At 52.0% G+C, this 25758-nt stretch overlaps 1 protein-coding gene and 1 long non-coding RNA gene across 3 annotated transcripts in view; both read right to left on the bottom strand.

The window, feature by feature from the left end:
* LOC138243307 (uncharacterized) overlaps positions 1-25758 on the bottom strand; it is a 176176-nt gene that overhangs the window by 91877 nt on the left and 58541 nt on the right. The gene's annotated exons all lie outside the window — the stretch shown is intronic.
* Positions 188-24420, bottom strand: LOC138243277 (globoside alpha-1,3-N-acetylgalactosaminyltransferase 1-like). 2 transcript variants are annotated; one of them, XM_069198852.1, is made up of 7 exons: positions 24306-24420; positions 12551-12623; positions 10517-10561; positions 7371-7418; positions 6346-6381; positions 4461-4595; positions 188-3974 (listed from the first exon to the last, which is right to left on the bottom strand). In XM_069198852.1, the coding sequence occupies exons 2-7, from the start codon at positions 12616-12618 to the stop codon at positions 3287-3289; spliced, it is 1020 nt and encodes a 339-aa protein (XP_069054953.1). In that variant the 5' UTR covers positions 12619-12623; positions 24306-24420; the 3' UTR covers positions 188-3286. The 2 variants fall into 2 exon arrangements, with proteins under 2 accessions (XP_069054953.1, XP_069054954.1); XM_069198853.1 differs by having other exon boundaries at positions 7371-7415.

Raw genomic sequence — 25758 nt, 5'->3', positions numbered from 1 at the left:
TATGTCACAATAGTTTGAGGCTCGCGATGTCGTTCTGTGACCCCATGCAGTTTCCTTTTTGTGTTTTTTTTTCTGTCCATGATTTCGATTCTGTTATCCTCAAAAAGGCGTTTTTTTATGCGTTTCCCTGGAAAATCCATTTTCATTCCCTTTCTTATTGCAACAGGAAGGAAGAAGGGGACACGGGGAAAGACCATAGTGGTTTATTTTGGACATTCCCAGGAGGTTACATTAATGCCTAGTCTCAGCAGACCTGATCACCAGTCTGTTTTCCTTACCAACAAGGTTTCCCCATGGAGACACAGACAGGGAGAGAAGCTTGGGGTCAGAGTGCAGGGTCTGACATTGTCCGGCACCCCTGGAGCAGTTAGGGTTAAGGGCCTCGCTCAGGGGCCCAACGGAGTAGGATTCCTCTGCCGACCGCTGGATTTGAACCGGCAACCTTCCAGCCACAGGCGCAGATCCTTAACCACAGGGCCACCGCTCCACCCCATTACAGTACTTCACTGTCCCAGATGGTAAAATTGATGAACACAATACAATTTAATACCAACCATGCGACATAACTCAAACAACGCGCACACACAGGTACTAATACACGAGGATACATTTATTAATACATAGAATATGCATGTAAAACTAACAGATCTTATCGAGAGGGTTATCAGAATACAAAAGATATATATTCAATCAGTTACAAAGTGTTACACATATCAAGAGGACATGCGTTCAGTATATCATTCATTTAGACCGTTTCGTAAAGTGAACTTTGTTACAACTTCTACATTAGATACTCAAAACAAGTACATAACTCTTAGGAATTAAATTGATATCAACTGGTTGGGATAACAATTGAATTCTCGAGCTGTAATGCATTGAAGTTGAGTACTCATCCAATCTCTGGGGATTCAGATCTCCTGCGGGCACAAAGAAACAGTTGCAGGCTTGTTGCTGTCCAATCCGCGCTCTCTGGCTCCGTGCCAGGCTGTGCTGTGCGGCTTGCGACGGTGCGCTGCTGATGCTCACTGTTGGCTTTAACTAGCAAAGTTTGTGCACAGGAGAAAAGATGACTGTGGGTCCCAGCAAGTCAGGAAGAGGACCAGTTCGTTCCTGATGAAGAGCTAGTTCTGAATAGTAATTCAGCTGTCCACAGTTCCGACCGGTTCACGAGGCCTGCTGCTGGTTACTCTCTGGCAACCTCCACTCTAGACTCTTAGAACAAAGGAAAGTTCTGGCACTCGGACACACTGGCCGTTCCGTGGTTGTCCGGGCTGAGTCTCAGGATGGTCAGGAGGCGCGCTGCGAGAATGTCCTGCCCTTGGGAGCCTTCTGCTCCTTTGAATTCTCACAGAATCTTGTTGAATCTGAATCTGAATCTCTCAGGCTCTCTGTGTTGCCTGTTTTTACCTGGAGGAACTTCAGCTCATTGATTGGCTGAAAGTTCCATGGGCATCAGAGTCCCACGTGGGTTACTCTGCCCTACCAGTCCCTGATTGGTTGATCAAGGTGAGATATGAGTCACTTAGTCCTGACACTTAGTAATGCAGTCCAGATGTCCAACTGGCACTCCCTAGACAGATAGGCGCCAATGGGTGACCATTGATCATGATAGCCAGGCTTAGCTAAGTGCATCCCCCTTTGGGAGCTGTCCTTATCAAAAGAAAACATCTTGCATGAATGGTTTCTCTGTGGCTGCACCACAGAGATGAACAGAGAAATGGGGCCTCATTTGGGAAGCTCAGAAACACTTAATTCTGCATTATTATTAAGCCTTGCCGCTACAATATGATGTATAAAATAGTCAGTTGCCCAAGTTCAGATTTCCTATGCGAGGGCTGGTCATGACCGTCAACGATTACATGCTTCTTCCGCAAAGTTTATTTGACATGAACGTCCGGGAGCTGTTGTCGTTGTGCAGCAATAATTCTGCGGGCCACCTCTGTCTGTTCTTATTGAGTGTGTATTATAAGGGTTATTAAGGGTACGACGGAGTCCCCGCAGAACCCCCAGAAGAAAAGAAAAGTACCGGCATAAGCACCGTTCATTAAAGTTCGAGTCCTGAGAAAAAGAACATTGAGAGTGACAGAGAGGAGTCCATTGCACTTGAGAGGTTAAAGCGTGGGGAAGGTCGGGGAGGGAAGAGGAGAGTCGAGGGCCTACACTGCGTCACCTGGGCACCAGAAATTGGGGGATGAAGATGGAGGGAGCTGAATTTAAAAGGGTAGCAAGTATGAGGATATGATGAGGTGGGAGAGGGGCAGGACTAACGAATTTAAGGTCCTGGGAACAAACGGTGTGAGAGATGCCAAGTGACCCCCCCCATAGGTCAGCAGGTGAGTGTTTACACATAAGAGAGTACCTGAGCACTACTAAATTGAACTTTTGCAAAAATACCTGAGAATCATACTCCTATTATATTCCAAAAGCAATATATTCTGCAGCATTTTAATCAATCAAGTGATAAATTGACTAAGACAGCTTAGAGGAGAACAAAATCATTAACCTGGTTCACAGATGGGGATTATTTGGCCAGGACACCGGGGTTACACCCCTACTCTTTTCAAGAGACGCCCTGGGATTTTTAATGCCCACAGAGAGTCAGGACTTTTACATCTCATCCCAAGGACAGCGCCTGTTTTGCAGTATAGCGTCCCCATCACCATACTGGGGCATTAGGACCCACACAGACCACAGGGTGAGCGCCCCCTGCTGGCCCCACTCACACCTCTTCCAGCAGCAGCCTTAGTTTTTCCCAGGAGGTCTCCCCCTCCAGGTACTGACCAGGCTCACACCTGCTGAGCTTCAGTGGGATACTAGTTGTGAGTTGCAGGGTAATATGGCTGCCTGCTTTTTTTTTTTCAGTGATATTAGCCAATTCATTTCATGAATGTGTCAGTGTGTGTGTGATTTGTCCCTATTCATTGTAGTGCTTGTCATCACATACGCAATTTAAGATGACAGGACGGAAGTGGCATGTTTGATATCGAAACAGGAAAGTTTGTTTTTGATCTCAAAATGATAGACGTGTTTTAGGGCCGGTCTAAACACACTTCTAAACACATGAACATGCGACGTGCAATAGGGTGTCTTCAGAGGGCGGGCGGACAAATCGACATTCGCTTTGCGAAAAAGAGAAGCGATCACCTTCAAGGGCCCGCTGTTGTCTTGCGACGTGGGATGTACCCCACCGTTTCACCTGTCTCTCTCGCCAAAACCACCGAGGGCCTTGAAGCGCACCAGGAGCATCGAGACCGCCCGGTAGTAAGATGGAAAAAGATCCTCTTTTCTAGTTATCCCGGACCTCCGCGAGGTTCTTCCGGACCGTGGAGAAGCGGATGACCTTGACCTCTTTCATATGCCGCTTCTTGTCGTCCCAGATGTACTCGGGGGAGAGCAGCTTGGTGGGCTTGTGGCGGATCAGGTACTTGTTGAGGTGGCTCTCCTCCTGCCAGGCCGCCTCGATGTCGTTCCTCTTGTCCACCACCAGGTTGTCCTCGCACGTCTTGGCCAGCCGGTGCACGTTTTCCAGGACGCCCCCGAACACGGCCGCCTGGTAGTAGAAATCGCCCTGGCCTTGGGGGACGTAGGCGGCGGAGGCCGGCCGGCGCTCGTAGGGGAACTGGTCCCGGTTGAAATAATAAAACCAAGGGTGGAGGGCGGCCACCAGCTCGCCCAGCACCTCCGCCCCCACGCGGTCGTGGAAGAGCATGTCCACGTCCAGGCAGTAGATGAAATGGGCCTCCCGCCGGATCTGCTCCTCGATGGTCTTCCGGATGATCTCCATCCGCCGCAGGGAGATCTCCTGCCAGCGGTCGAACTTGGGCACCCGGATGGCGGTGAGGTTCCTGCCGGGGCCCAGGGACACCCCCGGCACCTCGCCCGGCTGGTCGGTGAAGACGTAGTAGTGCACCCGGAACCCCACCAGGTAGTGCTCCTCCGCCGACTCCAGGAACGCCTTCAGGAAGCGGATGTACCTGGGGAAACGGCAGGATCGATGATGAGAAGGGGGTAAAACTCTAGTATCGGTGGACGTCAACATGAATGCAGGGTGACGTGTTGTTCCTGTTATTTTTTTTTCTGCTTTCAGCATCAAAAATATATTATCCTCTGCTTTTCTGACATGACACAAAGGTCATAGTACCAACATTTTAGCGACTAGATCAATAATATGAAGATTAGACCAGAAGAACATATGGTTCGAAGTTTTCGACACGCATGCCCGACAATTTCATTCATACCGGGAAGGTTTTACTAGATACTTGTTTTCTAGGTGCTAGATGAATTGTAATCAAGAAATTAAATTTATTTCAACTGAATTTCTTTCTCCAAATCAGCATCATGTACTTTGGGACTGGAAGTCGGTAAAACAGCCAGCCCGGACCTAATTTGTGCTAAGCCGGTCGAGCCGTCTGACAGTGGTTGTCAACTCTCTCGAAATCGTTGTGATAAACGTGTCTTACTTGCCGACCGCGAAGACGGTGGTCGCTATGGTCAGATTGAGGGGCTTGTAGGTGCCGTCGATGATCAGGGGGTCAAAGGTCCCTTCCCAGACGATGGGAGCCAACCAGGGGGTGACAGTCAGCACGTCTCTCCTCCTGGGACACGAGCAAAAGAGGCGATCAGAAGTCGAAGTTGATCAATCTTTTTATTTTTTTTATTTACTATACATTTACTATCAATATTTATTGGCAGACAGTTCCTCTCTCAGCACCTCAGGCCCTTACAAAGAATGGAGCAGCCTGAGAGCTAGCACTTAATAACAGGCTAGCACCTGGTTCGGTGCTCTGCTTATCTAGCCTGGAACAGGGTGCACAGCCGATCCCTGCTCCAGCGAATCCTGATCTGCAATCTTGTGACCGGCCTCACCCGTCGGCCACCTTGGTCAGGGGGAAATCTTATTAAAAATGAAAGAAATGCCCCCTCATGACAATTTAAGGATGGACGATGAAAGAGACATCTGAGAGAGAGGAGCGATCAGCAATCTGGAGAGACCGATTCCGGCTTGTGCCTCATTTTTACTTCTGACTGCAACAATTAATACCCTGGGGGTAACTGAAAGTGTTGTGTTTTTTTTTTCTCCATTTCTTCCCCCCTCGACACAGGCGTCCGTTCTCCCGCTTGGGGTAAAAAACGGGGACCCTGGCGGATCCTCTCTCCGCCTGGGGACGCCATCAAAAGCCGGGCGAGACCTGTTCGGTCGACCAGATTATTTTTTTTGTTAATTATGGTGACACAAGTGGTGTCCGTAGAGTAACGCTTTAACGAGAAACAAAACTTAAACGGCCAGCAGGTCAGTACCTGGAGGGGAGACTCCTGGGGAAAAACTAAGGTTGCTGCTGGGAGAGGTTTGAGTGGGGGGGCAGCACGTGCTTTCTCGTGCCCAGGCTTGTTTTGGCCACACCCAGAATGCCTTGAGTTTGCTTCCTCAGATCCTCTCTACAACCTCCGTGAATATCCCCCCCCCTTGTTTGCTTGCCTACAGCTTGCAGCAGAGAACCTTTAGGTCGGGGACAAGTAAACGTTCATCTGGTGCTGCGAAGAGAAGACGAGAAACTCGACATTTCTGCCGTGGAGTCTTCGTTTCCTTCTCCGTTCAGCACAGGAATCGACCTTTCCTTGTTCCTTTGCAGCCTACGCCGGCCTGACGCAGCTCCGCCCTTTATGCCTCCATGCCCCTGTTAATCCTCAGCTGGGGGACCCCTGCCTGTGTGACGGCGACCTCAAGATCCTGATGAGACGTCAAACCGAGGTCCTGGCTCTCTGCGGTCATTAAAAATCCCAGGGCGTTTCACAACCAATCTCGTTTCTCCGGGGTGTGACCCCGGCGTCCTGGCCAAATTTCCCAATGGCCCTTACCCATCATGGCCTCCTAATAACCCCCCCTCTCTGGACTGGCTTCATCCCTCTGCTCTCCTCCCCACTGAGAGCTGCTGTGTGGGGAGCGTTCTGGCGCACTATGGCTGCCGTCGCATCATCCAGGTGGGGGCTGCACACTGGTGGCGGTAGTGGGATTCCCCCTGACCTGTGAAGCACTTTGAGTGGAGTGTCCAGAAAAGCGCTATATAAGTGTAAGCAATTATTATTATAATTATTTATTATGAATCGCCCACTCGCAACACCTCCACGCATGCAGAAAGGCTGGCTGGGTGAGGAGCACCTACGTAAACTGGCCTGCCCGGCGCTGTAGGCTTTGTGTCGGCCTTCGGCACGGCGTGTCGTTCTCGTTTAACAGGAAATGAAAAGGGCACAGAAAACTGAAATTGGCACCCATTGATGCCAGATTGTTTTGAATTCTGCCATGGAACTTGGGCAACGCAATACAAGAAGAGGGGGGTGGATACTCACTGCGGGTCCAGCACTTTCGTCTGCGGGTAAACCAGCCTGAGAAAGGAAGGAAAACGCTGTCATTTCCTTCTGGCAGGGCCGAGTTCTGCGGTCCCATTCTGGAACGCAATTATTGTACTCTCGGGGGGGTTTATACAGACACGGGTGTATCCAGGTGCTCTTGCCGAGATACCAGATGAGCAGAAGCGTTCGTAGTAATTCACTGGGATTCTGCGACGGATCCGCGATCACAGCCTCCCGGCCGCCGTGCTAAAACGTCAAGATCCAGAAGGACCAGGCCGCCGCTCGTGGTGGGGCATTATGGGATACGGTCGGCTTCGGGACATGGATGCGCGCAGGGAGGGACAGCGGTAAAAGCAGACGGTATCGTCGTCCCCGCGAGTGGGGGGGGGGAGCTAAACGGAGTCGAAACCGGATCACTCCGGTAATCACAATCCTGGAAGAAGAGCTCGCTCTCCGTTCAAGAAAGGCGGCTACTTTCTCGCTCCGGAGTGGCGGGCTTGCTTGTTGTTGCTTCTGGTGACATTACGGAAGGCACCGAAAACGCAGCGGGGCCCTTTTTCTCGCAGTGGCCTAAGCTCCGAATTCAGGCCCTTATCGGGCGCCGTTCCACCTGGACCTAACGAGCTTTCGTGCGATGGGCAAGCTGCGATGCCTCACTGCACGAGCCGTATGGCCGGTCAGCGGGCTTAAAACAAATTAATAACTATTTGTGAAAGTCCAGAAGCTATCACTATAGCATTCTCATTCCAGAAAATGCTCCGTTTCTCCCCCCCCATCAGTACAGATGCTCATACGCGTGTCCGTCCGGCAATTCCAATTCCTTGAATGTTTTTGCGTCGACAGAATTGCTCTCGACTCGGCCGCCCAAGAGTTTGACAGGTAGTCACTGGGCTGTTTGAAACTGGGAGCGCCAAAGATCTCGGATCAATGAGACTTTCCCCATAGAAGTTGGAGACTGGAACGCGAGAGGCACAGGGTGCTGTTCATCGGCAGGGTTTCAAAATAAAACAAGGCAGACTCACCCCTCCGGACTGACGTTCATCTTGGGAATCACCTTCCAGGGACTTCTGCTTAGGTCAGGAAAAGGCAGCAGTTAGCAGAAGGGGCAGAAAAGGGTTTCATTTCGATTTGTTTGTTTGGACCAGGAGTTGGGGCCCAGCTGGTAGTCGTTCATGCCAAGCTCTTGAAAATACACCTCTCTGCCCTCTTGTGGGCAGTGCGCTCACTGGAGTTCTGATTGACTTCTTTTTTCTCTGAATTTAAGCAAGTTTTCTCAGAACGACTGCTTATTTGTGTATTGGAGGCACACTGGCACAGCGGTGAGGGTCTGGGGCCCGGGGTTCAATTCCTAGGGTGCTGTCTGTGTGGAGTTTGCATGTTCTCCCTGTGTTAGAGTAGTTTTTTTTTTGGGGGGTGCTCTGGTTTCTTCCCACAGTCCAAAGACATGCTGGTGGGTTAAGTGGCTTGTGGGAAAATTGACCGTGGTGTGTGTGTGTGTGTGTGTGTCCTGCGATGGACTGGCGTCCTGTCCAGGGTGTGTGTGTCCTGCGATGGACTGGCGTCCTGTCCAGGGTGTGTGTGTGTGTCCTGCGATGGACTGGCGTCCTGTCCAGGGTGTGTGTGTGTGTGTGTCCTGCGATGGACTGGCGTCCTGTCCAGGGTGTGTGTGTGTGTGTGTGTCCTGCGATGGACTGGCGTCCTGTCCAGGGTGTGTGTGTGTGTGTGTCCTGCGATGGACTGGCGTCCTGTCCAGGGTGTGTGTGTGTGTGTGTCCTGCGATGGACTGGCGTCCTGTCCAGGGTGTGTGTGTGTGTGTGTCCTGCGATGGACTGGCGTCCTGTCCAGGGTGTGTGTGTGTGTGTGTGTGTCCTGCGATGGACTGGCGTCCTGTCCAGGGTGTGTGTGTGTGTGTGTGTGTGTCCTGCGATGGACTGGCGTCCTGTCCAGGGTGTGTGTGTGTGTGTGTGTGTGTCCTGCGATGGACTGGCGTCCTGTCCAGGGTGTGTGTGTGTGTGTGTGTGTGTGTCCTGCGATGGACTGGCGTCCTGTCCAGGGTGTGTGTGTGTGTGTGTGTGTGTCCTGCGATGGACTGGCGTCCTGTCCAGGGTGTGTGTGTGTGTGTGTGTGTCCTGCGATGGACTGGCGTCCTGTCCAGGGTGTGTGTGTGTGTGTGTGTGTCCTGCGATGGACTGGCGTCCTGTCCAGGGTGTGTGTGTGTATGTGTGTGTCCTGCGATGGACTGGCGTCCTGTCCAGGGTGTGTGTGTGTGTGTGTCCTGCGATGGACTGGCGTCCTGTCCAGGGTGTGTGTGTGTGTGTGTGTGTCCTGCGATGGACTGGCGTCCTGTCCAGGGTGTGTGTGTGTGTGTGTGTGTCCTGCGATGGACTGGCGTCCTGTCCAGGGTGTGTGTGTGTGTGTGTGTGTGTCCTGCGATGGACTGGCGTCCTGTCCAGGGTGTGTGTGTGTGTGTGTCCTGCGATGGACTGGCGTCCTGTCCAGGGTGTGTGTGTGTGTGTGTCCTGCGATGGACTGGCGTCCTGTCCAGGGGGTGTGTGTGTGTGTGTGTCCTGCGATGGACTGGCATCCTGTCCAGGGGGTGTGTGTGTGTGTGTGTCCTGCGATGGACTGGCGTCCTGTCCAGGGAGTGTGTGTGTGTGTCCTGCGATGGACTGGCGTCCTGTCCGGGGTGTGTGTGTGTGTGTCCTGCGATGGACTGGCGTCCTGTCCGGGGTGTGTGTGTGTGTGTCCTGCGATGGACTGGCGTCCTGGATAAAGTGCTTAGAAAATGCTTGGATGGTTCGATTCTTCAGGTGTGAGACGCGCAACTGGTCTCGAACTCCTTCGGGTGTAGAATCGCATACCTAAAGAAGGCTCAGCAGCCAAGATTTGAGGTTTATTCTTTCCTTTTCAGGGTAGAATTAAGCCTGTTGCTTTGCCAGCCTCAATGCAGAGTTCCTTCAGAATTATGCACGCTTAACCAATCAACACTTAGAAGTAGCGATTCATTGCGGGAACAGACATTTATTTACGAAGGACATGACGTAACACGTGCCTGTAACTTCAAAGAACAAGACCAGGCTCGATTAATGCAAATCTGATCGCTTTGCAGAAACGGGAGAAACGTTGTATTGACCCAACAAGAGTACATTTCGCCCTGCAGTGGAAGTAAGGGGATGTAATGATGGCGGGCTGCTGGTACAGGGCGCCAAACTCAACCACCTGGAAATTGTACACCTGTGCAATCGTGTGAGGGTTCGGGAGGAATGTCGGAGCGCACACACACTCAAACACCCAGAAGGGAGGAGAGAAGAAACAAGGACAGCTGGTTTGGGCGTTTTTTTGACGGATGATTTGATTCTGGTGAGAGGCTGGAGTATTCTCTGCCAGCAGCCAGATCACCCTGCAGCTCCCAGCTGGCAGCCCCCCCCACTGGAGCTCAGCAGGTGTGAGCCTGGTCAGTACCTGGAGGGGAGACTCCTGGGAAAAACTGAGGCTGCTGGGAGAGGTGTGAGTGGGGCCAGCAGGGGGCGCTCTCACCCTGCGGTCTGTGTGGGTCCTGATGCCCCAGTATAGTGACGGGGGACACTGGACTGTAAACGGGCGCCGTCCTTCGGAGGAGACGTGCAACCGGGGTCCTGACTCTCTGTGGTCATTGAAAATCCCAGGGTGTTTCTTGAAAAAGAGTAGGGGTGTAACCCCGGCGTCCTGGCCAAATTTCCCATTGGCACTTACCCATCATGGCCTCCTAATAACCCCCCTCTCTGGACTGGCTTCATCCCGCTGCTCTCCTCCCCACTGAGAGCTGCTGTGTGGGGAGCATTCTGGAGCATCATCCAGGTGGGGGCTGCACATTGGTGGCGGTAGTGGGATTCCCCATGACCTGTAAAGCGCTTTGAGTGGAGTGTCCAGAAAAGCGCTTTATAAGTGTCAGCAATTATTATTAGTTGTTATAGCAGGCTGTTCTACCAAGTCCCTGCAGTCCAATTTATTCAGCGCGGCAGAACCGCCGTCTGCATCCTTTCAGTTATCAGACCCAAATAAAACCTTTCGGAATGATGTCGCCGGTTTCGACAAGCGAGGCAGCTCAGAATGGTGGAGCCCCGTTCACGAACCTTGACCCGGACGGTCATGAAGTGCCCGGGGACGAGCCCTGCCGAAACGGACCTACCGTTGTCCGTGATTCAGCTTCGTCGGAGGCCCGGAGCCGAGGAATCTGTCGGGGGAGAAAAAACTGCATCCGTCAAAGGTGAACTTGAGATGGCCCTGACGGACAGTCTATCCTGGTGAAACCTTGTAGCGTTGCGGAACGGCTATATCTGTTGTCGCCTTTCTGCCTGTCTCGTGTACCTGGTTGAACAGCTATTGCAAACGAGAACTGGTGTCCTGCGATGGCCGAGCCGGACAGAGTCCAGGCCTCACCCCCGCTGAGATGCCTGCGAGAGAACAGTTCGTGCAAGGAATCCCACAAATATCGCTGAACGCTGAAACGGTTTGGGAAGGGAGAATGGTCGAAAAAATCGTCCCAGCCCGTTGCGCAAGTCTGATCAGCAGCTACAGGACACCTTCTTTGGAGGTTCTACCAGTTCCTAGATACAAGGGTGGACCAGTCCAGCCTGGACTGTGAATGTTTAAACTGTGTGTTCAGCGCTGACGGGGAAGAAGGAGAACTGTTTGGTTGTTAGTCTAAGCAGATTGTGTTGGTCTATTGCGCTGACTTAGTTGAAGATCGGACCCCATTTCTATGAGTAAGTAATGCAGAACTTCCTGTGTCTGCAGAGTCTCCAGGGGGTCTTTAAAGCAGGGCTGTCCAGTCCTGGTCCTGGAGGGGTCACTGTGTGTCTGCAGAGTCTCCAGGGGTCTTTAAAGCAGGGCTGTCCAGTCCTGGTCCTGGAGGGGTCAGTGTGTGTGTCTGCAGAGTCTCCAGGGGTCTTTAAAGCAGGGCTGTCCAGTCCTGGTCCTGGAGGGGTCACTGTGTGTCTGCAGAGTCTCCAGGGGTCTTTAAAGCAGGGCTGTCCAGTCCTGGTCCTGGAGGGGTCAGTGTGTGTGTGTGTGTCTGCAGAGTCTCCAGGGGTCTTTAAAGCAGGGCTGTCCAGTCCTGGTCCTGGAGGGGTCAGTGTGTGTGTGTCTGCAGAGTCTCCAGGTGTCTTTAAAGCAGGGCTGTCCAGTCCTGGTCCTGGAGGGGTCAGTGTGTGTGTGTGTGTCTGCAGAGTCTCCAGGGGTCTTTAAAGCAGGGCTGTCCAGTCCTGGTTCTGGAGGGGTCAGTGTGTGTGTGTGTGTGTGTCTGCAGAGTCTCCAGGGGTCTTTAAAGCAGGGCTGTCCAGTCCTGGTCCTGGAGAGGTCAGTGTGTGTGTGTCTGCAGAGTCTCCAGGGGTCATTAAAGCAGGGCTGTCTAGTCCTGGTCCTGGAGGGGTCACTGTGTGTCTGCAGAGTCTCCAGGGGTCTTTAAAGCAGGGCTGTCCAGTCCTGGTCCTGGAGGGGTCACTGTGTGTCTGCAGAGTCTCCAGGGGTCTTTAAAGCAGGGCTGTCCAGTCCTGGTCCTGGAGGGGTCACTGTGTGTCTGCAGAGTCTCCAGGGGTCTTTAAAGCAGGGCTGTCCAGTCCTGGTCCTGGAGGGGTCAGTGTGTGTGTGTGTGTGTCTACAGAGTCTCCAGGGGTCTTTAAAGCAGGGCTGTCCAGTCCTGGTCCTGGAGGGGTCAGTGTGTGTGTGTGTGTGTCTGCAGAGTCTCCAGGGGTCTTTAAAGCAGGGCTGTCCAGTCCTGGTCCTGGAGGGGTCACTGTGTGTCTGCAGAGTCTCCAGGGGTATTTAAAGCAGGCCTGTCCAGTCCTGGTCCTGGAGGGGTCAGTGTGTGTGTGTGTGTCTGCACAGTCTCCAGGGGTCTTTAAAGCAGGGCTGTCCAGTCCTGGTCCTGGAGGGGTCAGTGTGTGTGTGTGTCTGCAGAGTCTCCAGGGGTCTTTAAAGCAGGGCTGTCCAGTCCTGGTCCTGGAGGGGTCAGTGTGTGTGTGTCTGCAGAGTCTCCAGGGGTCTTTAAAGCAGGGCTGTCCAGTCCTGGTCCTGGAGGGGTCAGTGTGTGTGTGTCTGCAGAGTCTCCAGGTGTCTTTAAAGCAGGGCTGTCCAGTCCTGGTCCTGGAGGGATATAAGTAACCACCAGTATGGTTTAAATTGAACATCTGTCACACAACAGTAAAACAATATTCATACTTACCCATATGAAATTATCATTCCAATTAAAAATCCCGCTAAAACTGTCAGAATATACTTTGAGGTCATCATTTTTCCTGCATAAACAGAAAAGAAAGATATTCACACACCATTTTTCCATTATCTTTAATATATATGTCCATTATATAAGTCTGAATTAGAATTAATACCTAAATACTTTTCAAATTATACTTCAAAACATACCACGTTATGATTGAATTTAAGAGTATGAGGGAGTCTGCATTTCTAGGATGTCCCTAGAAGGCTTCCATAGGAAGCAGCCATTTTGGCTCACCTGGCAAACAAGGGCAGTTACTGAGCCAAAATGGCGGTAGACAGCTCATTAATTGAATACAGCTGTAGCTAGTGATAAGACACGACCACTGTGCTACAGTATATAGACTCGATGAAAACACACAGGGCTGGTTTTCCTTGGGGGAAGACTAGCTGGGTGACATTATGTGGACTAAAAAGTTAGAGAATCCAGACTTTTGGATGTTTGTCATGTTTGATAGGCTGTTTTTTTTTTTTGGTATATGAATTCTTTTTCTAAGAATTAACGCTTTAAAAGTGTGGTTTGGACTACATAAAGGTGTCCTTATTTAGTTCTTGGTTTGGGATCGAAGGATTTGATTGGATGTTGTCAGATTGCAAAATTCTAATTCAGCTCTGTCCTGCAAATAATAATAATAATAATAATAATAATAATAATTGCTTACACTTATATAGCGCTTTTCTGGACACTCCACTCAAAGCGCTTTACAGGTCATGGGGAATCCCACTACCGCCACCAGTGTGCAGCCCCCACCTGGATGATGCGACGGCAGCCATAGTGCGCCAGAACTCTCCCCACACAGCAGCTCTCAGTGGGGAGGAGAGCAGAGGGATGACGCCAGTTCAGAGAGGGGGGTTATTAGGAGGCCATGATGGGTAAGGGCCAATGGGAAATTTGGCCAGGACACTGGGGTTACACCCCTACTCTTTTCGAGAAACGCCCTGGGATTTTTAATGAGCACAGAGAGTCAGGACCTCGGTTTTACGTCTCATCCGAAGGACGGCGCCTGTTTACAGTCCAGGGTCCCCCGTCACTATACTGGGGCATTAGGACCCACACAGACCGCAGGGTGAGAGCGCCCCCTGCTGGCCCCACTCACACCTCTCCCAGCAGCAACCTTAGTTTTTCCCAGGAGGTCTCCCCTCCAGGTACTGACCAGGCTCCCACCTGCTGAGCTCCAGTGCGGCCGCCAGTTGTGAGTTGCAGGGTGACATGGCTGCTGCCTTGTATGGATGTCTCGCCTGTCTTCTTTGCTGTGCCGAAAGCAAAGTCCACCGGCTGTTCTTGTGTGGCAATGAAGATATCTATCTGTAAGGCTCTGCGTGGCGCCTCAGTACCTGTCTGAGCTATAGTCGCCCTACTCCCCACCTCGCAACCCTTCGCTCTTTGAATTCTGGGCTCCTATCTGTCCCCCCCAAGCCCGTCTATACTCTAGGGGTGACAGGACGTTCTCCTGTTGTGCCCCCAAGCTCTGGAACTCTCTGCCCAAGGATATCAGAGAGGCACCTTCTCTAAACTCCTGCCAATCCAGACTCCAAACCCTCTTCTTCAGAAGAGCCTTTACTGAACTGGTTCCGTTCTTCACCCCTCTGCTCCTACTATATTTAGTACCACCATCCACAGTCTCCTCTGTGTGTGATAATTGTGTTTAATCTGGTGTATTCTTCTTATTTACTAAATGAAGCCACCTTTAAAGGCACTACGTTATCTTACACCTCTCCCAGCAGCAGCCTTAGTTTTTCCCAGGAGGTCTCCCCTCCAGGTACTGACCAGGCTCCCACCTGCTGAGCTCCGGTGGATTGCCACTTGTGAGTTGCAGAGTGATCTGGGCTGCTCGTCAATAATGATATTAATTGGTTGTTTGTCGGCAGTTTGGAGTCACGCCTACACTTGAAAGAAATGTTTTCCCCCATCTAGAAACGTGACATGACTAACCACAAAACATCACAGAGAGACAGCACTTCCGGTACGACTGATGAAGCTACATGCCCCACAATATATCCAGTGTCAGAGTATGCAAACTACTCCCCTTGAGTTTCCATGCCATGCAAATGGCTGTAAGCTCCAATATAACCAACAAGAAAGACTTGATTCTTTCGCCTATCGGCGGCATCTTAGCTTTCAGCAGGTGGTTTGGATAACTGATTCGTTTCCGTCTTTCCTAGGAGCGAACAGCTGTACAACAGGCGTCTTTTTGCCCTACAAAAACTGGAGCCTTGCTCAAGCTTCATCTGAGAGACTCCTCACTTTTTCTCCAGTAGTTTCAGGCTTTTCCTGTCTGAAGCTGCACACTCCATGGGGGCAACTGCAGTGGTCTGTCCGGTCACCGTTGTTGTTGCTCATCAGGGTCTTCTACCGTGTGTTTGCAAAAAATGAGACTGCTGCTCGGGGCAGCGGGAGATTCACAGGATCCTTCATGGCCTGAATGAACGAGGAAAGGACGTGACTGCGTTGTCCACCCAGTGAACCCAGCAGACTTCAGCAGTCAAAACAGGAGGTGTGTCTAAAGTTAAAGAATCGGAGGCTTGGCTTTAAGTAGACGGACGTCAGCAGTGAAAATATGATGAAAAGCGTCTGAAATTGAACAATGGGAGGCGCTGCTTTACACAGAGGGGGGTGGGGGCGGGGAACAAGCTGCCCAGCCGTGGGGTTGAAGCTGATACCCTGGCTTCTCCCCAGACACAGCTGGGTGAGCTCCTCCAGTCAGGACAGGAGGCTCTTCTGTACACAGAGGGGAGTGGGGGTGGGGAACAAGCTGCCCAGCCCTGTGGTTGAAACCGATACCCTGGCTTCTCCCCAGACGCAGCTGGGTGAGCTCCTCCAGTCAGGACAGGAGGCTCTTCTGTACACAGAGGGTGGCGGGGGTGGGGAACAAGCCGCCCAGTCCGTGTTGTTGAAGCCAATACCCTGGCTCCCCTCCAGACACAGCTGGGTGAGCTCCTCCAGTCAGGACAGGAGGCTCTTCGGTACACAGAGGGTGGTGGGGGTGGGGAACAAGCTGCCCAGCCCTGTGGTTGAAGCCGATACCCCAGCTTCTCTCCAGACACAGCTGGCTGAGCTCCTCAGCTCCTAACTACTGAACAAGGCTTCATGGCCACCTCTCGTTCATAACCTTTTCCTTAAGTGCGTATGACCTCGAAGCAACTGACCAGCAAACTAAAACCGTCTCTTAGGTTCCTGATCCGTACACGCGGGTTTTCAATCAGTCATCAAGCTGGACTTTTGTGTTCCTAATTGCATGCCGACAGACAGATTGTTGCGGCCAGCCTCCGACAAAGGCTGCAAAGAAAGGCAAACAAACACAGAGCAGGAAAAAAAAGCTTTGCAAAAAGCATGCAATTACAGGGCCCGGTTTCGCCTCTTTTGAGAGCCTTCGCGCGGGATTGCAGAGTTATACTCATCGGATATAATCCGGTCTTTCATTCCTGGGCTAGGAGGACGCAGAGCCTGGTACACTCTCAGGTCAGGGAGGGATCGAAGGAGAAGCGACTGCTGACACAGAGGTCAAAGCCGAAGTCTGAGAACACTTCTTCAGAAGAGCCTTTACTGAACTGGCTCCATTCTTCACCCCTCTGCTCTTCTCAGTACCACCTTCCACGGTCTCCTCTATTGTTACTGTTGTATTGTTGTCATTGTAATTGTGTCCTTTCTTGTGAAATGTTCTTATTTATCGTTGTAGCCTTCTTATTTATTGTTGTTGTCATCCTGTAAAGCGCTTTGAGAAGCCACCTTTAAAGGCGCTATATAAAATAGTTTATTATTATTATTATTATTATTATTATTATTATTAACACTCCCAACAGCCCATCATTTACATTGATTAGTGTACGAGGGAGCCCAAGTTGGATTGGAAGCTTCAGCCCACTGTGGCGCCTGTCTTCAACAGGCCCCTCGTTAGCGCCCAGGAGAGAACGCGCAGACTCCGCGCAGAAGGAGCTCTAGAATTCAGCCTGACTCCCAGCCTAGGGCTCAAAAGCTGCTTGGCCAGCAGCCAGAACGCAATTCAATACTGGCAGCCTCCCCCCCTCCCCCCACTGGAGCTCAGCAGGTGTGAGCCTGGTCAGTACCTGGAGGGCAGACCTCCTGGGAAAAACTAAGGTTGATGCTGGAAGAGGTGTGAGTGGGGCCAGCAGGGGGCGCTCTCACCCTGCGGTCTGTGTGGGTCCTGAGACGTCAAACCGAGGTCCTGAGTCTCTGTGGTCATTAACAATCCCAGGGCGTTTCTTGAAAAGAGTAGGGGTGTAACCCTGGTGTCCTGCCCAAATTTCCCATTGGCCCTTACCAATCATGGCCTCCTAACAACCCCCCTCTCTGAACTGGCTTCATCCCTCTGCTCTCCTCCCACTGAGAGCTGCTGTGTGGGCAGCGTTCTGGTGCACTATGGCTGCCGTCGCATCATCCAGGTGGGGGGCTGCACACTGGTGGCGGTAGTGGGATTCCCCATGACCTGTAAAGCGCTTTGAGTGGAGTGTCCAGAAAAGCGCTCTAGAAGTGTAAGCAATTCTTAATTATTAGAATGAACTGCTGTACACCAGAAATGATCCAATAGCAACTTACAACGTACACATTTGACACAAACTGGGGATGGCCAGACCGTTAAGTGAGACAGCCTGTTAAAAGACTTTCAATCAATGATGAGTTGTTCTGTGTAGCTAATTGCTTGTGGCAGCAGAATGACTTAGGATGATTTGTACAGGAACACTAGTGCCTATTTCCAAGACAATGCCTCAAATTCCGATTGCTTGAGTATACAGCAAAAAAAAAAGAAGCCATTTTGACTTAACTGTACTGTATGTGACATATTTATGACACAGGAAATGCTAACACAGAAACAGCAGTAACCAACTGTAAAAGTCCATTTGTTTGAATCGATTGCCTTTCTAAAGAGCACCGACTGTTTGCTAAACTAACAGATATTTGTTGAATCTCTCATTCGTGCACCTTCAGAGTTAAATTGATTATCCATCACAGGGAACACACACTCACACACCCTGGACAGGGTCTATCACAGGACACACACACACTCACACACCCTGGACAGGGTCTATCACAGGACACACACACACACACTCACACACCCTGGACAGGGTCTATCACAGGACAAACACACACTCACATACCCTGGACAGTACACCGTCCATCAAAGGACACACACAGACAAACCCTGGACAGGACACCAGTCCATCACAGGACACACACACTCACACACCCTGGACAGGACACCACTCCATCACAGGACACACACACACTCACACACCCTGGACAGGACACCAGTCCATCACAGGACACACACAGACAAACCCTGGACAGGACACCAGTCCATCACAGGACACACACACACACTCACACACCCTGGACAGGACACCACTCCATCACAGGACACACACACACTCACACACCCTGGACAGGACACCAGTCCATCACAGGACACACACACACACTCACACACCCTGGACAGGACAGCAGTCCATCACAGAACACACACAGGGTATGTGAGTGTGTTTAGCTTCTTATATACAGTCTAGCTCTTTTTTCAACAGTGGGCTATTCACAGCGGCCGCGCATTTCAATGTTAAAGCTCGCGGATAATCAATTTAACTCTGAAGGTGCGCGAATGAGAGATTCAACACATATCTGTTCGTTTAGCAAGCAGTCGGTGCTCTTTAGAAAGGCAATCGATTCAAACGAATGGACTTTCACAATGCGAGGCCGCGCCACTATGAATCGCCCACCGTTGAAAAAGAAGCTGTAAGGTTGTTTCAAAAAGCCTGCATGAACAAAACGCAGAAAGAAATTAACGTTTTTTTTGTTACTGCTTTCTTGAGGCAAAAACATGATATAAGACTGCACAGCAAGACACAGCAATAACCGCATCATTAAGTTTGCCGATGACACCACTATAATAGGACTGATCAGTGATGATGACGAGTCCACTTACAGGGATGAAGTTGTACAGCTGCTTAGGTGGTGTCATAGCAATAACCTGGACTTGAACATAAAGAAAACGAAAGAGCTAATAGTGGACTTTCGGAGACACAGGCCACACACTCACAGCCCACTCAGTATTGATGGAACGGAAGTGGAAACAGTCACCAGCTTTAGGTTTTTGGGAATTCACATCTCTAAAGATCTAACCTGGACTGTGAACACTGACTCTATCATGAAGAAGGCTCAGCAGCGCCTTTATTTCTTGAGGTGCCTCAAGCGATGGGGGATGCCAACACATGTGTTGGTGAACTTCTACCGCTGCACTATCGAGAGCGTCCTCACCAACGGGATCACCGTGTGGTATGGCAACACCTCTTCGCGAGAAAGAAAGGCACTGCAGAGAATGGTCAATATGGCCCAGAAGATCATCGGCTGCGGTCTCGCCGAGATTAAACAGCTCTATGAGGACCGCTGCCGTGGTAGAATTCTGGCCATCACAGAGGACAGTCACCACCCCGGGCATGAGCTCTTCACCCCACTGCCCTCAGGCAAGAGATATAAGAGCATACGGACACTTACCACTAGATTCTTCAATAGCTTCTATCCACAAGCAGTGAGACTGGCGAACACATTTAGCCATCCCCCTCGGACCACACCTACACCATCACCATCTACCTCATTGTAATTTATTAATTGTACGTCTCCAGTCATTGTTTACACGTCTGTATTGTTTACAGTCAAACTGTCTGCATGTTTACTTGCACATTGTCTATTGTTTGTTTGTACATTGTCTTGATGCACTGTTTGCACTTTGTTTTGTTTTTTACACTTGTTTTATAATCGAGAGACTTTCTGTAAGTAAGAATTCCATTGTACCAGTACCGGTTACATATGGCAATAAAGTTCAAGTTCAAGTTCAAGTTCAAGTTCATTACCCACCCCCCACCCCCCCAAAGTACCCCTGAGCAAAACAGAAAGAGAACAGGAAATACTGGAAAAGTGACAGCGTTCAGTGAATTACGCGCAAGCAGGGAAATTGTTGTTCCTTGGTGATAAGGAAATGATAACGCAGAGGGAGACAGATGCAAAGATAATGGGGGGTGGGGCTCTTCTGGGTGGAGTTTGCATGTTCTCCCTGCATTCTTGGAGGGCGGGGGGGGGGGGGGATTGGCCCGTGGTGTGTGTGTGTGTGTGTCTGTGTGTGTCCTGTGATGGACTGGTGTCCTGTCCAGGGTGTGTGTGTGTGTGTCTGTGTGTGTCCTGTGATGGACTGGTGTCCTGTCCAGGGTGTGTGTGTGTGTGTGTGTGTGTGTGTGTGTGTCCTGTGTTGGACTGGTGTCCTGTCCAGGGTGTGTGTGTGTGTCTGTGTGTGTCCTGTGATGGACTGGTGTCCTGTCCAGGGTGTGTGTGTGTGTGTGTGTGTGTGTGTGTGTCTGTGTGTGTCCTGTGATGGACTGGTGTCCTGTCCCGGGTGTGTGAGTGTGTGTGTCTGTGTGTGTCCTGTGATGGACTGGTGTCCTGTCCCGGGTGTGTGAGTGTGTGTGTCTGTGTGTGTCCTGTGATGGACTGGTGTCCTGTCCCGGGTGTGTGAGTGTGTGTGTCTGTGTGTGTCCTGTGATGGACTGGTATCCTGTCCAGGGTGTGTGTGTGTGTGTGTGTGTGTGTGTGTGTGTGTGTGTGTGTGTCCTGTGATGGACTGGTGTCCTGTCCAGGGTGTGTGAGTGTGTGTGTCCTGTGATGGACTGGTGTCCTGTCCAGGGTGTGTTTGTGTGTTTGTTTGTGTGTGTGTGTGTGTGTGTGTGTGTGTGTGTGTGTGTGTGTGTTTGTCCTGTGAGGGACTGCTGTCCTGTCCAGGGTGTGTGAGTGTCTGTATGTGTCCTGTGATGGACTGGTGTCCTGTTCAGGGTGTGTGAGTGTGTGTGTGTCCTGTGATGGACTGCTGTCCTGTCCAGGGTGTGTGAGTGTCTGTATGTGTCCTGTGATGGACTGGTGTCCTGTCCAGGGTGTGTGAGTGTGTGTGTGTGTCCTGTGATGGACTGCTGTCCTGTCCAGGGTGTGTGAGTGTGTGTGTCCTGTGATGGTAAACCCTGCCTTGTGCCTGTTGCTTGCTGGGATAGACTCCAGGTCTGTCTCCCCATACTCGATAAAGCTGTGAAAACAGATGGATGCACACTGCTTTTTAATGATCTTTCCGTCTGGCACACAAGGAGCCTGATCAGCTGCAGACACTTTCTACAATCTAGCACGGCATTGTGGGGCGTTGATGGGCCAGCCTGATTTGATCTCTTAAGAAACGACTTACTACTAATAATGACCGACCCCCCCCATACAAAAAAAATGCACTACTCCTGTATTCTCCTAAAACGTGCCGTTAAAACAGGCCCGGGCAGGAAGGAGTCTCGTTTAAGCAGGTGCGTCCCAGCTCGTAGAAGTCGAGCCCCGGGCCTTGTCATCCGACAAACCAGTCGCCAGCTTCTTTATCACGAAAGGAAGCCGGCGCGCGTTGCGGATTTTTACGACAGCGGGCCAAAAAACCATGCCAGCCTTTCCCCGTGTCGGCTCATATAGCGCTTTTCTGGACACGCCACTCAAAGCGCTTGACAGGTCAGGGGGAATCCCACTACCGCCACCAATGTGCAGCCCCCACCTGGATGATGCTCCAGTCCGCTCAGCACACAGCAGCTCTCAGTTGGGGGGGAGAGCAGAGGGATGGAGCCAGTTCAGAGAGGGGGGTGACTTCTTTACTTCTTGAGGAGGCTCAGGTCCTTCAATGGGTGTAGTAAGATGCTACACATGTTTTATCAGTCAGTGGTAGCGAGTGCCATTTTCTACGCAGTGGTGTGCTGGGGCTCTGGGATTAGAGCAGTAGATTCCAAAAGGCTGAACAAGCTCATCAGGAGAGCGAGCTCTGTCATTGGGTCTGACCTGGACCCCTTGGAGGTAGTGGCTGAGAGGAGAATGATGTCCAAACTAGAGGCCTTCATGGACAACTTCTCCCATCCCCTCTATGACAGGCTTGCAGGAATGAAGAGCACGTTCAGCAATAGACTGATTCATCCACGGTGCGACAGGGAGCGCTACAGGAGGTCATTCTTGCCGTCTGCCATAAGACTGTACAACGCATCCACCTTGCGTCTTGGCAGAGGCAACAGCGACAGTGACCTGTTTCTGGACTAAACGCATCTACACATCTACTGCTACATCTGTTCTCTTTCTTTTTCTTTTTCCCGTTTACAACCACTTTTGTGCAATATATGCCAGGGACCTGTGCAATACATTTATTTTTATATTTATATCTATGGTTACATCTATATTTATATTCATACGTGTGATACGATTTTCTGTGTACTGTTCTGTTCTAGTTTCCTCTTGTGTGTCCGGACTGTGAGTAACTCTTGTATTGTATTGTATGTATTGTACTATTATTATATAATTCGTTACACTGTGGCTGTGTTGTGTGTGTTAAGCTGCTGTTGCACTGCAATTTCCCTCACGGGATCAATAAAGTATCTATCTATCTATCTATCTATTAGGAGGCCATGATGAGTCAAGACCAGGGGGGAAATTTGGCCAGGACACTGGGGTAACACCCCTACTCTTTTCGAGAGACTCCCTGGGATTGTTAATGACCGCAGAGAGTCAGGACCTGTTTGACGTCTCATCCGAAGGACGGCGCCTGTTTACAGTCCAGTGTCCCCCGTCAGTATACTGGGGCATCAGGACCCCCACAGACCGCAGGGTGAGAGCGCCCCCTGCTGGCTCCACTCACACCTCTCCCAGCAGCAGCCTCAGTTTTTCCCAGGAGTCTCCCCTCCAGGTACTGACCAGGCTCACACCTGCTGGGGGGGGGGGGTTCTGCCAGCGGGGAGCTGCAGGGCGACCTGGCTGCCGGCTCACATGACTTCAGCAGCGGCCTAGCCATCCCAGAGTGCCCTGCGGCTGTTTCCTCCGTTTATCGCCATGATCCTTCCGTGAGGAATCCGAGGAACGGGCACGGGTGGGGGGGGGGGGGGGATACCCCATCGGCCAGGACCCCAGTCCGGCGCTGTGGGCGGACACGCGCGGAGACGCGAGACAGCCGCTTCACCCCAGGCTGGAGCGCACCCACACAGAGCCTGGAGGGGAAACGTGAAAACTCCACACGGACAGCATCCCCGGGAACTGAACTCTACCGGCCAGGCAGCATTGCTCAACGCTGTTCACCTGCAGCACCCCCCCCCTGGGGCAAGAACCACCTGTTCCACCTTAGTCCCCCACGCTACCACCCGCCACTCAAAAAGGAATTCTAACAATGAGCGAACTCCCAGGAACAGGTTTTCTTGCTTCGTCTCCTTCTGGCGAGGATCGCTGCTCTCTCGACACAGAGACAGGCAACTGCCCCATAATCCCGCCTGTAACTATCGCCACCCGCCACCCGGGGCTGGGGGCGGGGCTGGGGCTTCGTCGGGGTTGGGGTTGGGGTGAAAGCTCAGACGCGCGTTCCCTTTCCGGACGATCGGTTCTGCCACCGTGCGGGTCAGGGAATTCTGTGGCATCATCCAGGGTGGGGGGCTGCACATTGGTGGCGGGAGTGGGATTGCCCGTGACCTGTGAAGCGCTTTGAGTGGAGTGTCCGGAAAAGCGCTATAGAAGTGTAAGCAATTATTATTATTATTATTATTATTATTATTATTATTATTATTATTAGTATTCCCAGCCAGACCATTGAAGGAGCTTGGAGTCTGGGGGGGTCAACCGACGTCTCGGGGGCTGTTTTTTTGAAAGCTGGGGCTCTGGTAGAAATGATGAGAGATGCTATGGGCTCATCTCCAGCACACACACACCCAGACACAGACGCACACAGAGCCACACGCACACAGAGACAGACAGACACAGAGACACACACCCAGACACAGACGCACACAGAGCCACACGCACACAGAGACAGACAGACACAGAGACACACACCCAGACACAGACGCACACACAGAGACAGACAGACAGACACAGAGACACACACACCCAGACAAAGAAGCACACAGTGACACACACACAGAGACACACGCACACAGAGACAGACAGACACAGAGACACACACCCAGACACAGACGCACACACAGAGACAGACAGACAGACACAGAGACACACACACCCAGACAAAGAAGCACACAGTGACACACACACAGAGACACACGCACACAGAGACAGACAGACACTGTGACCCAGACACAGACGCACACAGAGCCACACGCACACAGATAGACACACACACCCAGACACAGACACACACAGAGCCACACGCACACAGAGACACACACACAGAGACAGACAGACACAGAGACACACAGAGACACACGCACACAGAGACAGACAGACACAGAGACACACACAGAGAGACACAGAGACACACACACCCAGACACAGATGCACACAGAGACAGACAGACAGACACAGAGAGACACAGAGACACACACACACCCAGACACAAACGCACACAGAGACAGACAGACAGACACAGAGCCACACGCACACAGAGACACACACACACACACACACACACACACAGAGACAGACAGACAGACACAGAGACACACACACCCATGACACACACACAGAGAGACACCCACCCACCCGGCACAGGACTGTCCATCCTGAGCCACGCTGCTACAGAAGCAGTCCTGGAGGACCGAGCCTCCGTCCACGACGGGAGACAACACCCATCACCAAGAACCGCGCCGCGCAACAACAACAACAACCCCATCCGCGCCCGGTCAACTCGCGGAAGGCCGGCTCTTACCTTGGGGCCGTGAGGACGCAGGCTTGGTCGACGCGTCTCTGAGCTCCCGCTGGATGGGAGCAGGAGTCTTTGTACCCCCCCGGGGCACCGGAGTCGGCGAGCAGGAAAAACAGGAAGGGTGAGGGCGCAGGGGGAGCCGCGGTCCGGGGACGAATCCGGGAGGGGCGGCGCCGAACTGGAAAGGGGGAGGAATGGCTCGTCGGGCGGTAGGGAGACGGCCCCACCCTGCCCCTTGGACGTGACGCAAGGCGGGAGGTGATCGTCCGCGACCGATCTGACACAGACAGGAGGCTGCAGGGTGGGGAAATCTTCAGGGTGGAGTTTGCATGTTCCCCTTGTGTTCTTGGTGGTGGTGGTGGTGGGGGGGCAGTGGGGGGTTCCTCCGGGCTGTCCAAAGACATGATTGTGGATTAATCGGCTGTGGGGGAAATTGGCCCTGGTTTGATGTGTGTGTGTGTGTGTGTGTGTGTCTGTGTGTGTCCTGTGACGGACTGCTGTCCTGTCCAGGGTGTGTGTGTGTCTTGTGATGGACTGGTGTCCTGTCCAGGGGGTGTGTGTGTGTGTGTGTGTGTGTGTGTGTGTGTCCTGTGATGGACTGGTGTCCTGTCCAGGGTGTGTGGGTGTGTGTGTGTCCTGTGATAGACTGCTGTCCTGTCCAGGGTGTGTGTGTGTGTCTTGTGATGGACTGGTGTCCTGTCCAGGGGGTGCGTGTGTGTGTGTCCTGTGATAGACTGCTGTCCTGTCCAGGGTGTGTGTGTGTCCTGTGATGGACTGCTGTCCTGTCCAGCGTGTGTGAGTGTGTGTGTGTGTCCTGTGATGGACTGGTGTCCTGTCCAGGGTGTGTGTGTGTGTCCTGTGATGGACTGGTGTCCTGTCCAGGGTGTGTGTGTGTCCTGTGATGGACTGCTGTCCTGTCCAGGGTGTGTGAGTGTGTGTGTGTGTCCTGTGATGGACTGGTGTCCTGTCCAGGGTGTGTGAGTGTGTGTGTGTCCTGTGATGGACTGCTGTCCTGTCCAGGGTGTGTGAGTGTGTGTGTGTCCTGTGATGGACTGCTGTCCTGTCCAGGGTGTGTGAGTGTGTGTGTGTCCTGTGATGGACTGGTGTCCTGTCCAGGGTGTGTGTGTGTGTCCTGTGATGGACTGGTGTCCTGTCCAGGGTGTGTGTGTGTCCTGTGATGGACTGCTGTCCTGTCCAGGGTGTGTGAGTGTGTGTGTGTCCTGTGATGGACTGGTGTCCTGTCCAGGGTGTGTGTGTGTGTCCTGTGATGGACTGGTGTCCTGTCCAGGGTGTGTGAGTGTGTGTGTCCTGTGATGGACTGGTGTCCTGTCCAGGGTGTGTGAGTGTGTGTGTGTCCTGTGATGGACTGGTGTCCTGTCCAGGGTGTGTGTGTGTGTCCTGTGATGGACTGCTGTCCTGTCCAGGGTGTGTGAGTGTGTGTGTGTCCTGTGATGGA

This window comes from Lepisosteus oculatus, chromosome 14, assembly GCF_040954835.1.
Source record: "Lepisosteus oculatus isolate fLepOcu1 chromosome 14, fLepOcu1.hap2, whole genome shotgun sequence".
Taxonomy (NCBI): Eukaryota; Metazoa; Chordata; class Actinopteri; order Semionotiformes; family Lepisosteidae; genus Lepisosteus; species Lepisosteus oculatus.
The sequence above is the reverse complement of the archived record's forward strand: the minus strand, read 5'-3'. Positions and strand labels throughout refer to the sequence as shown.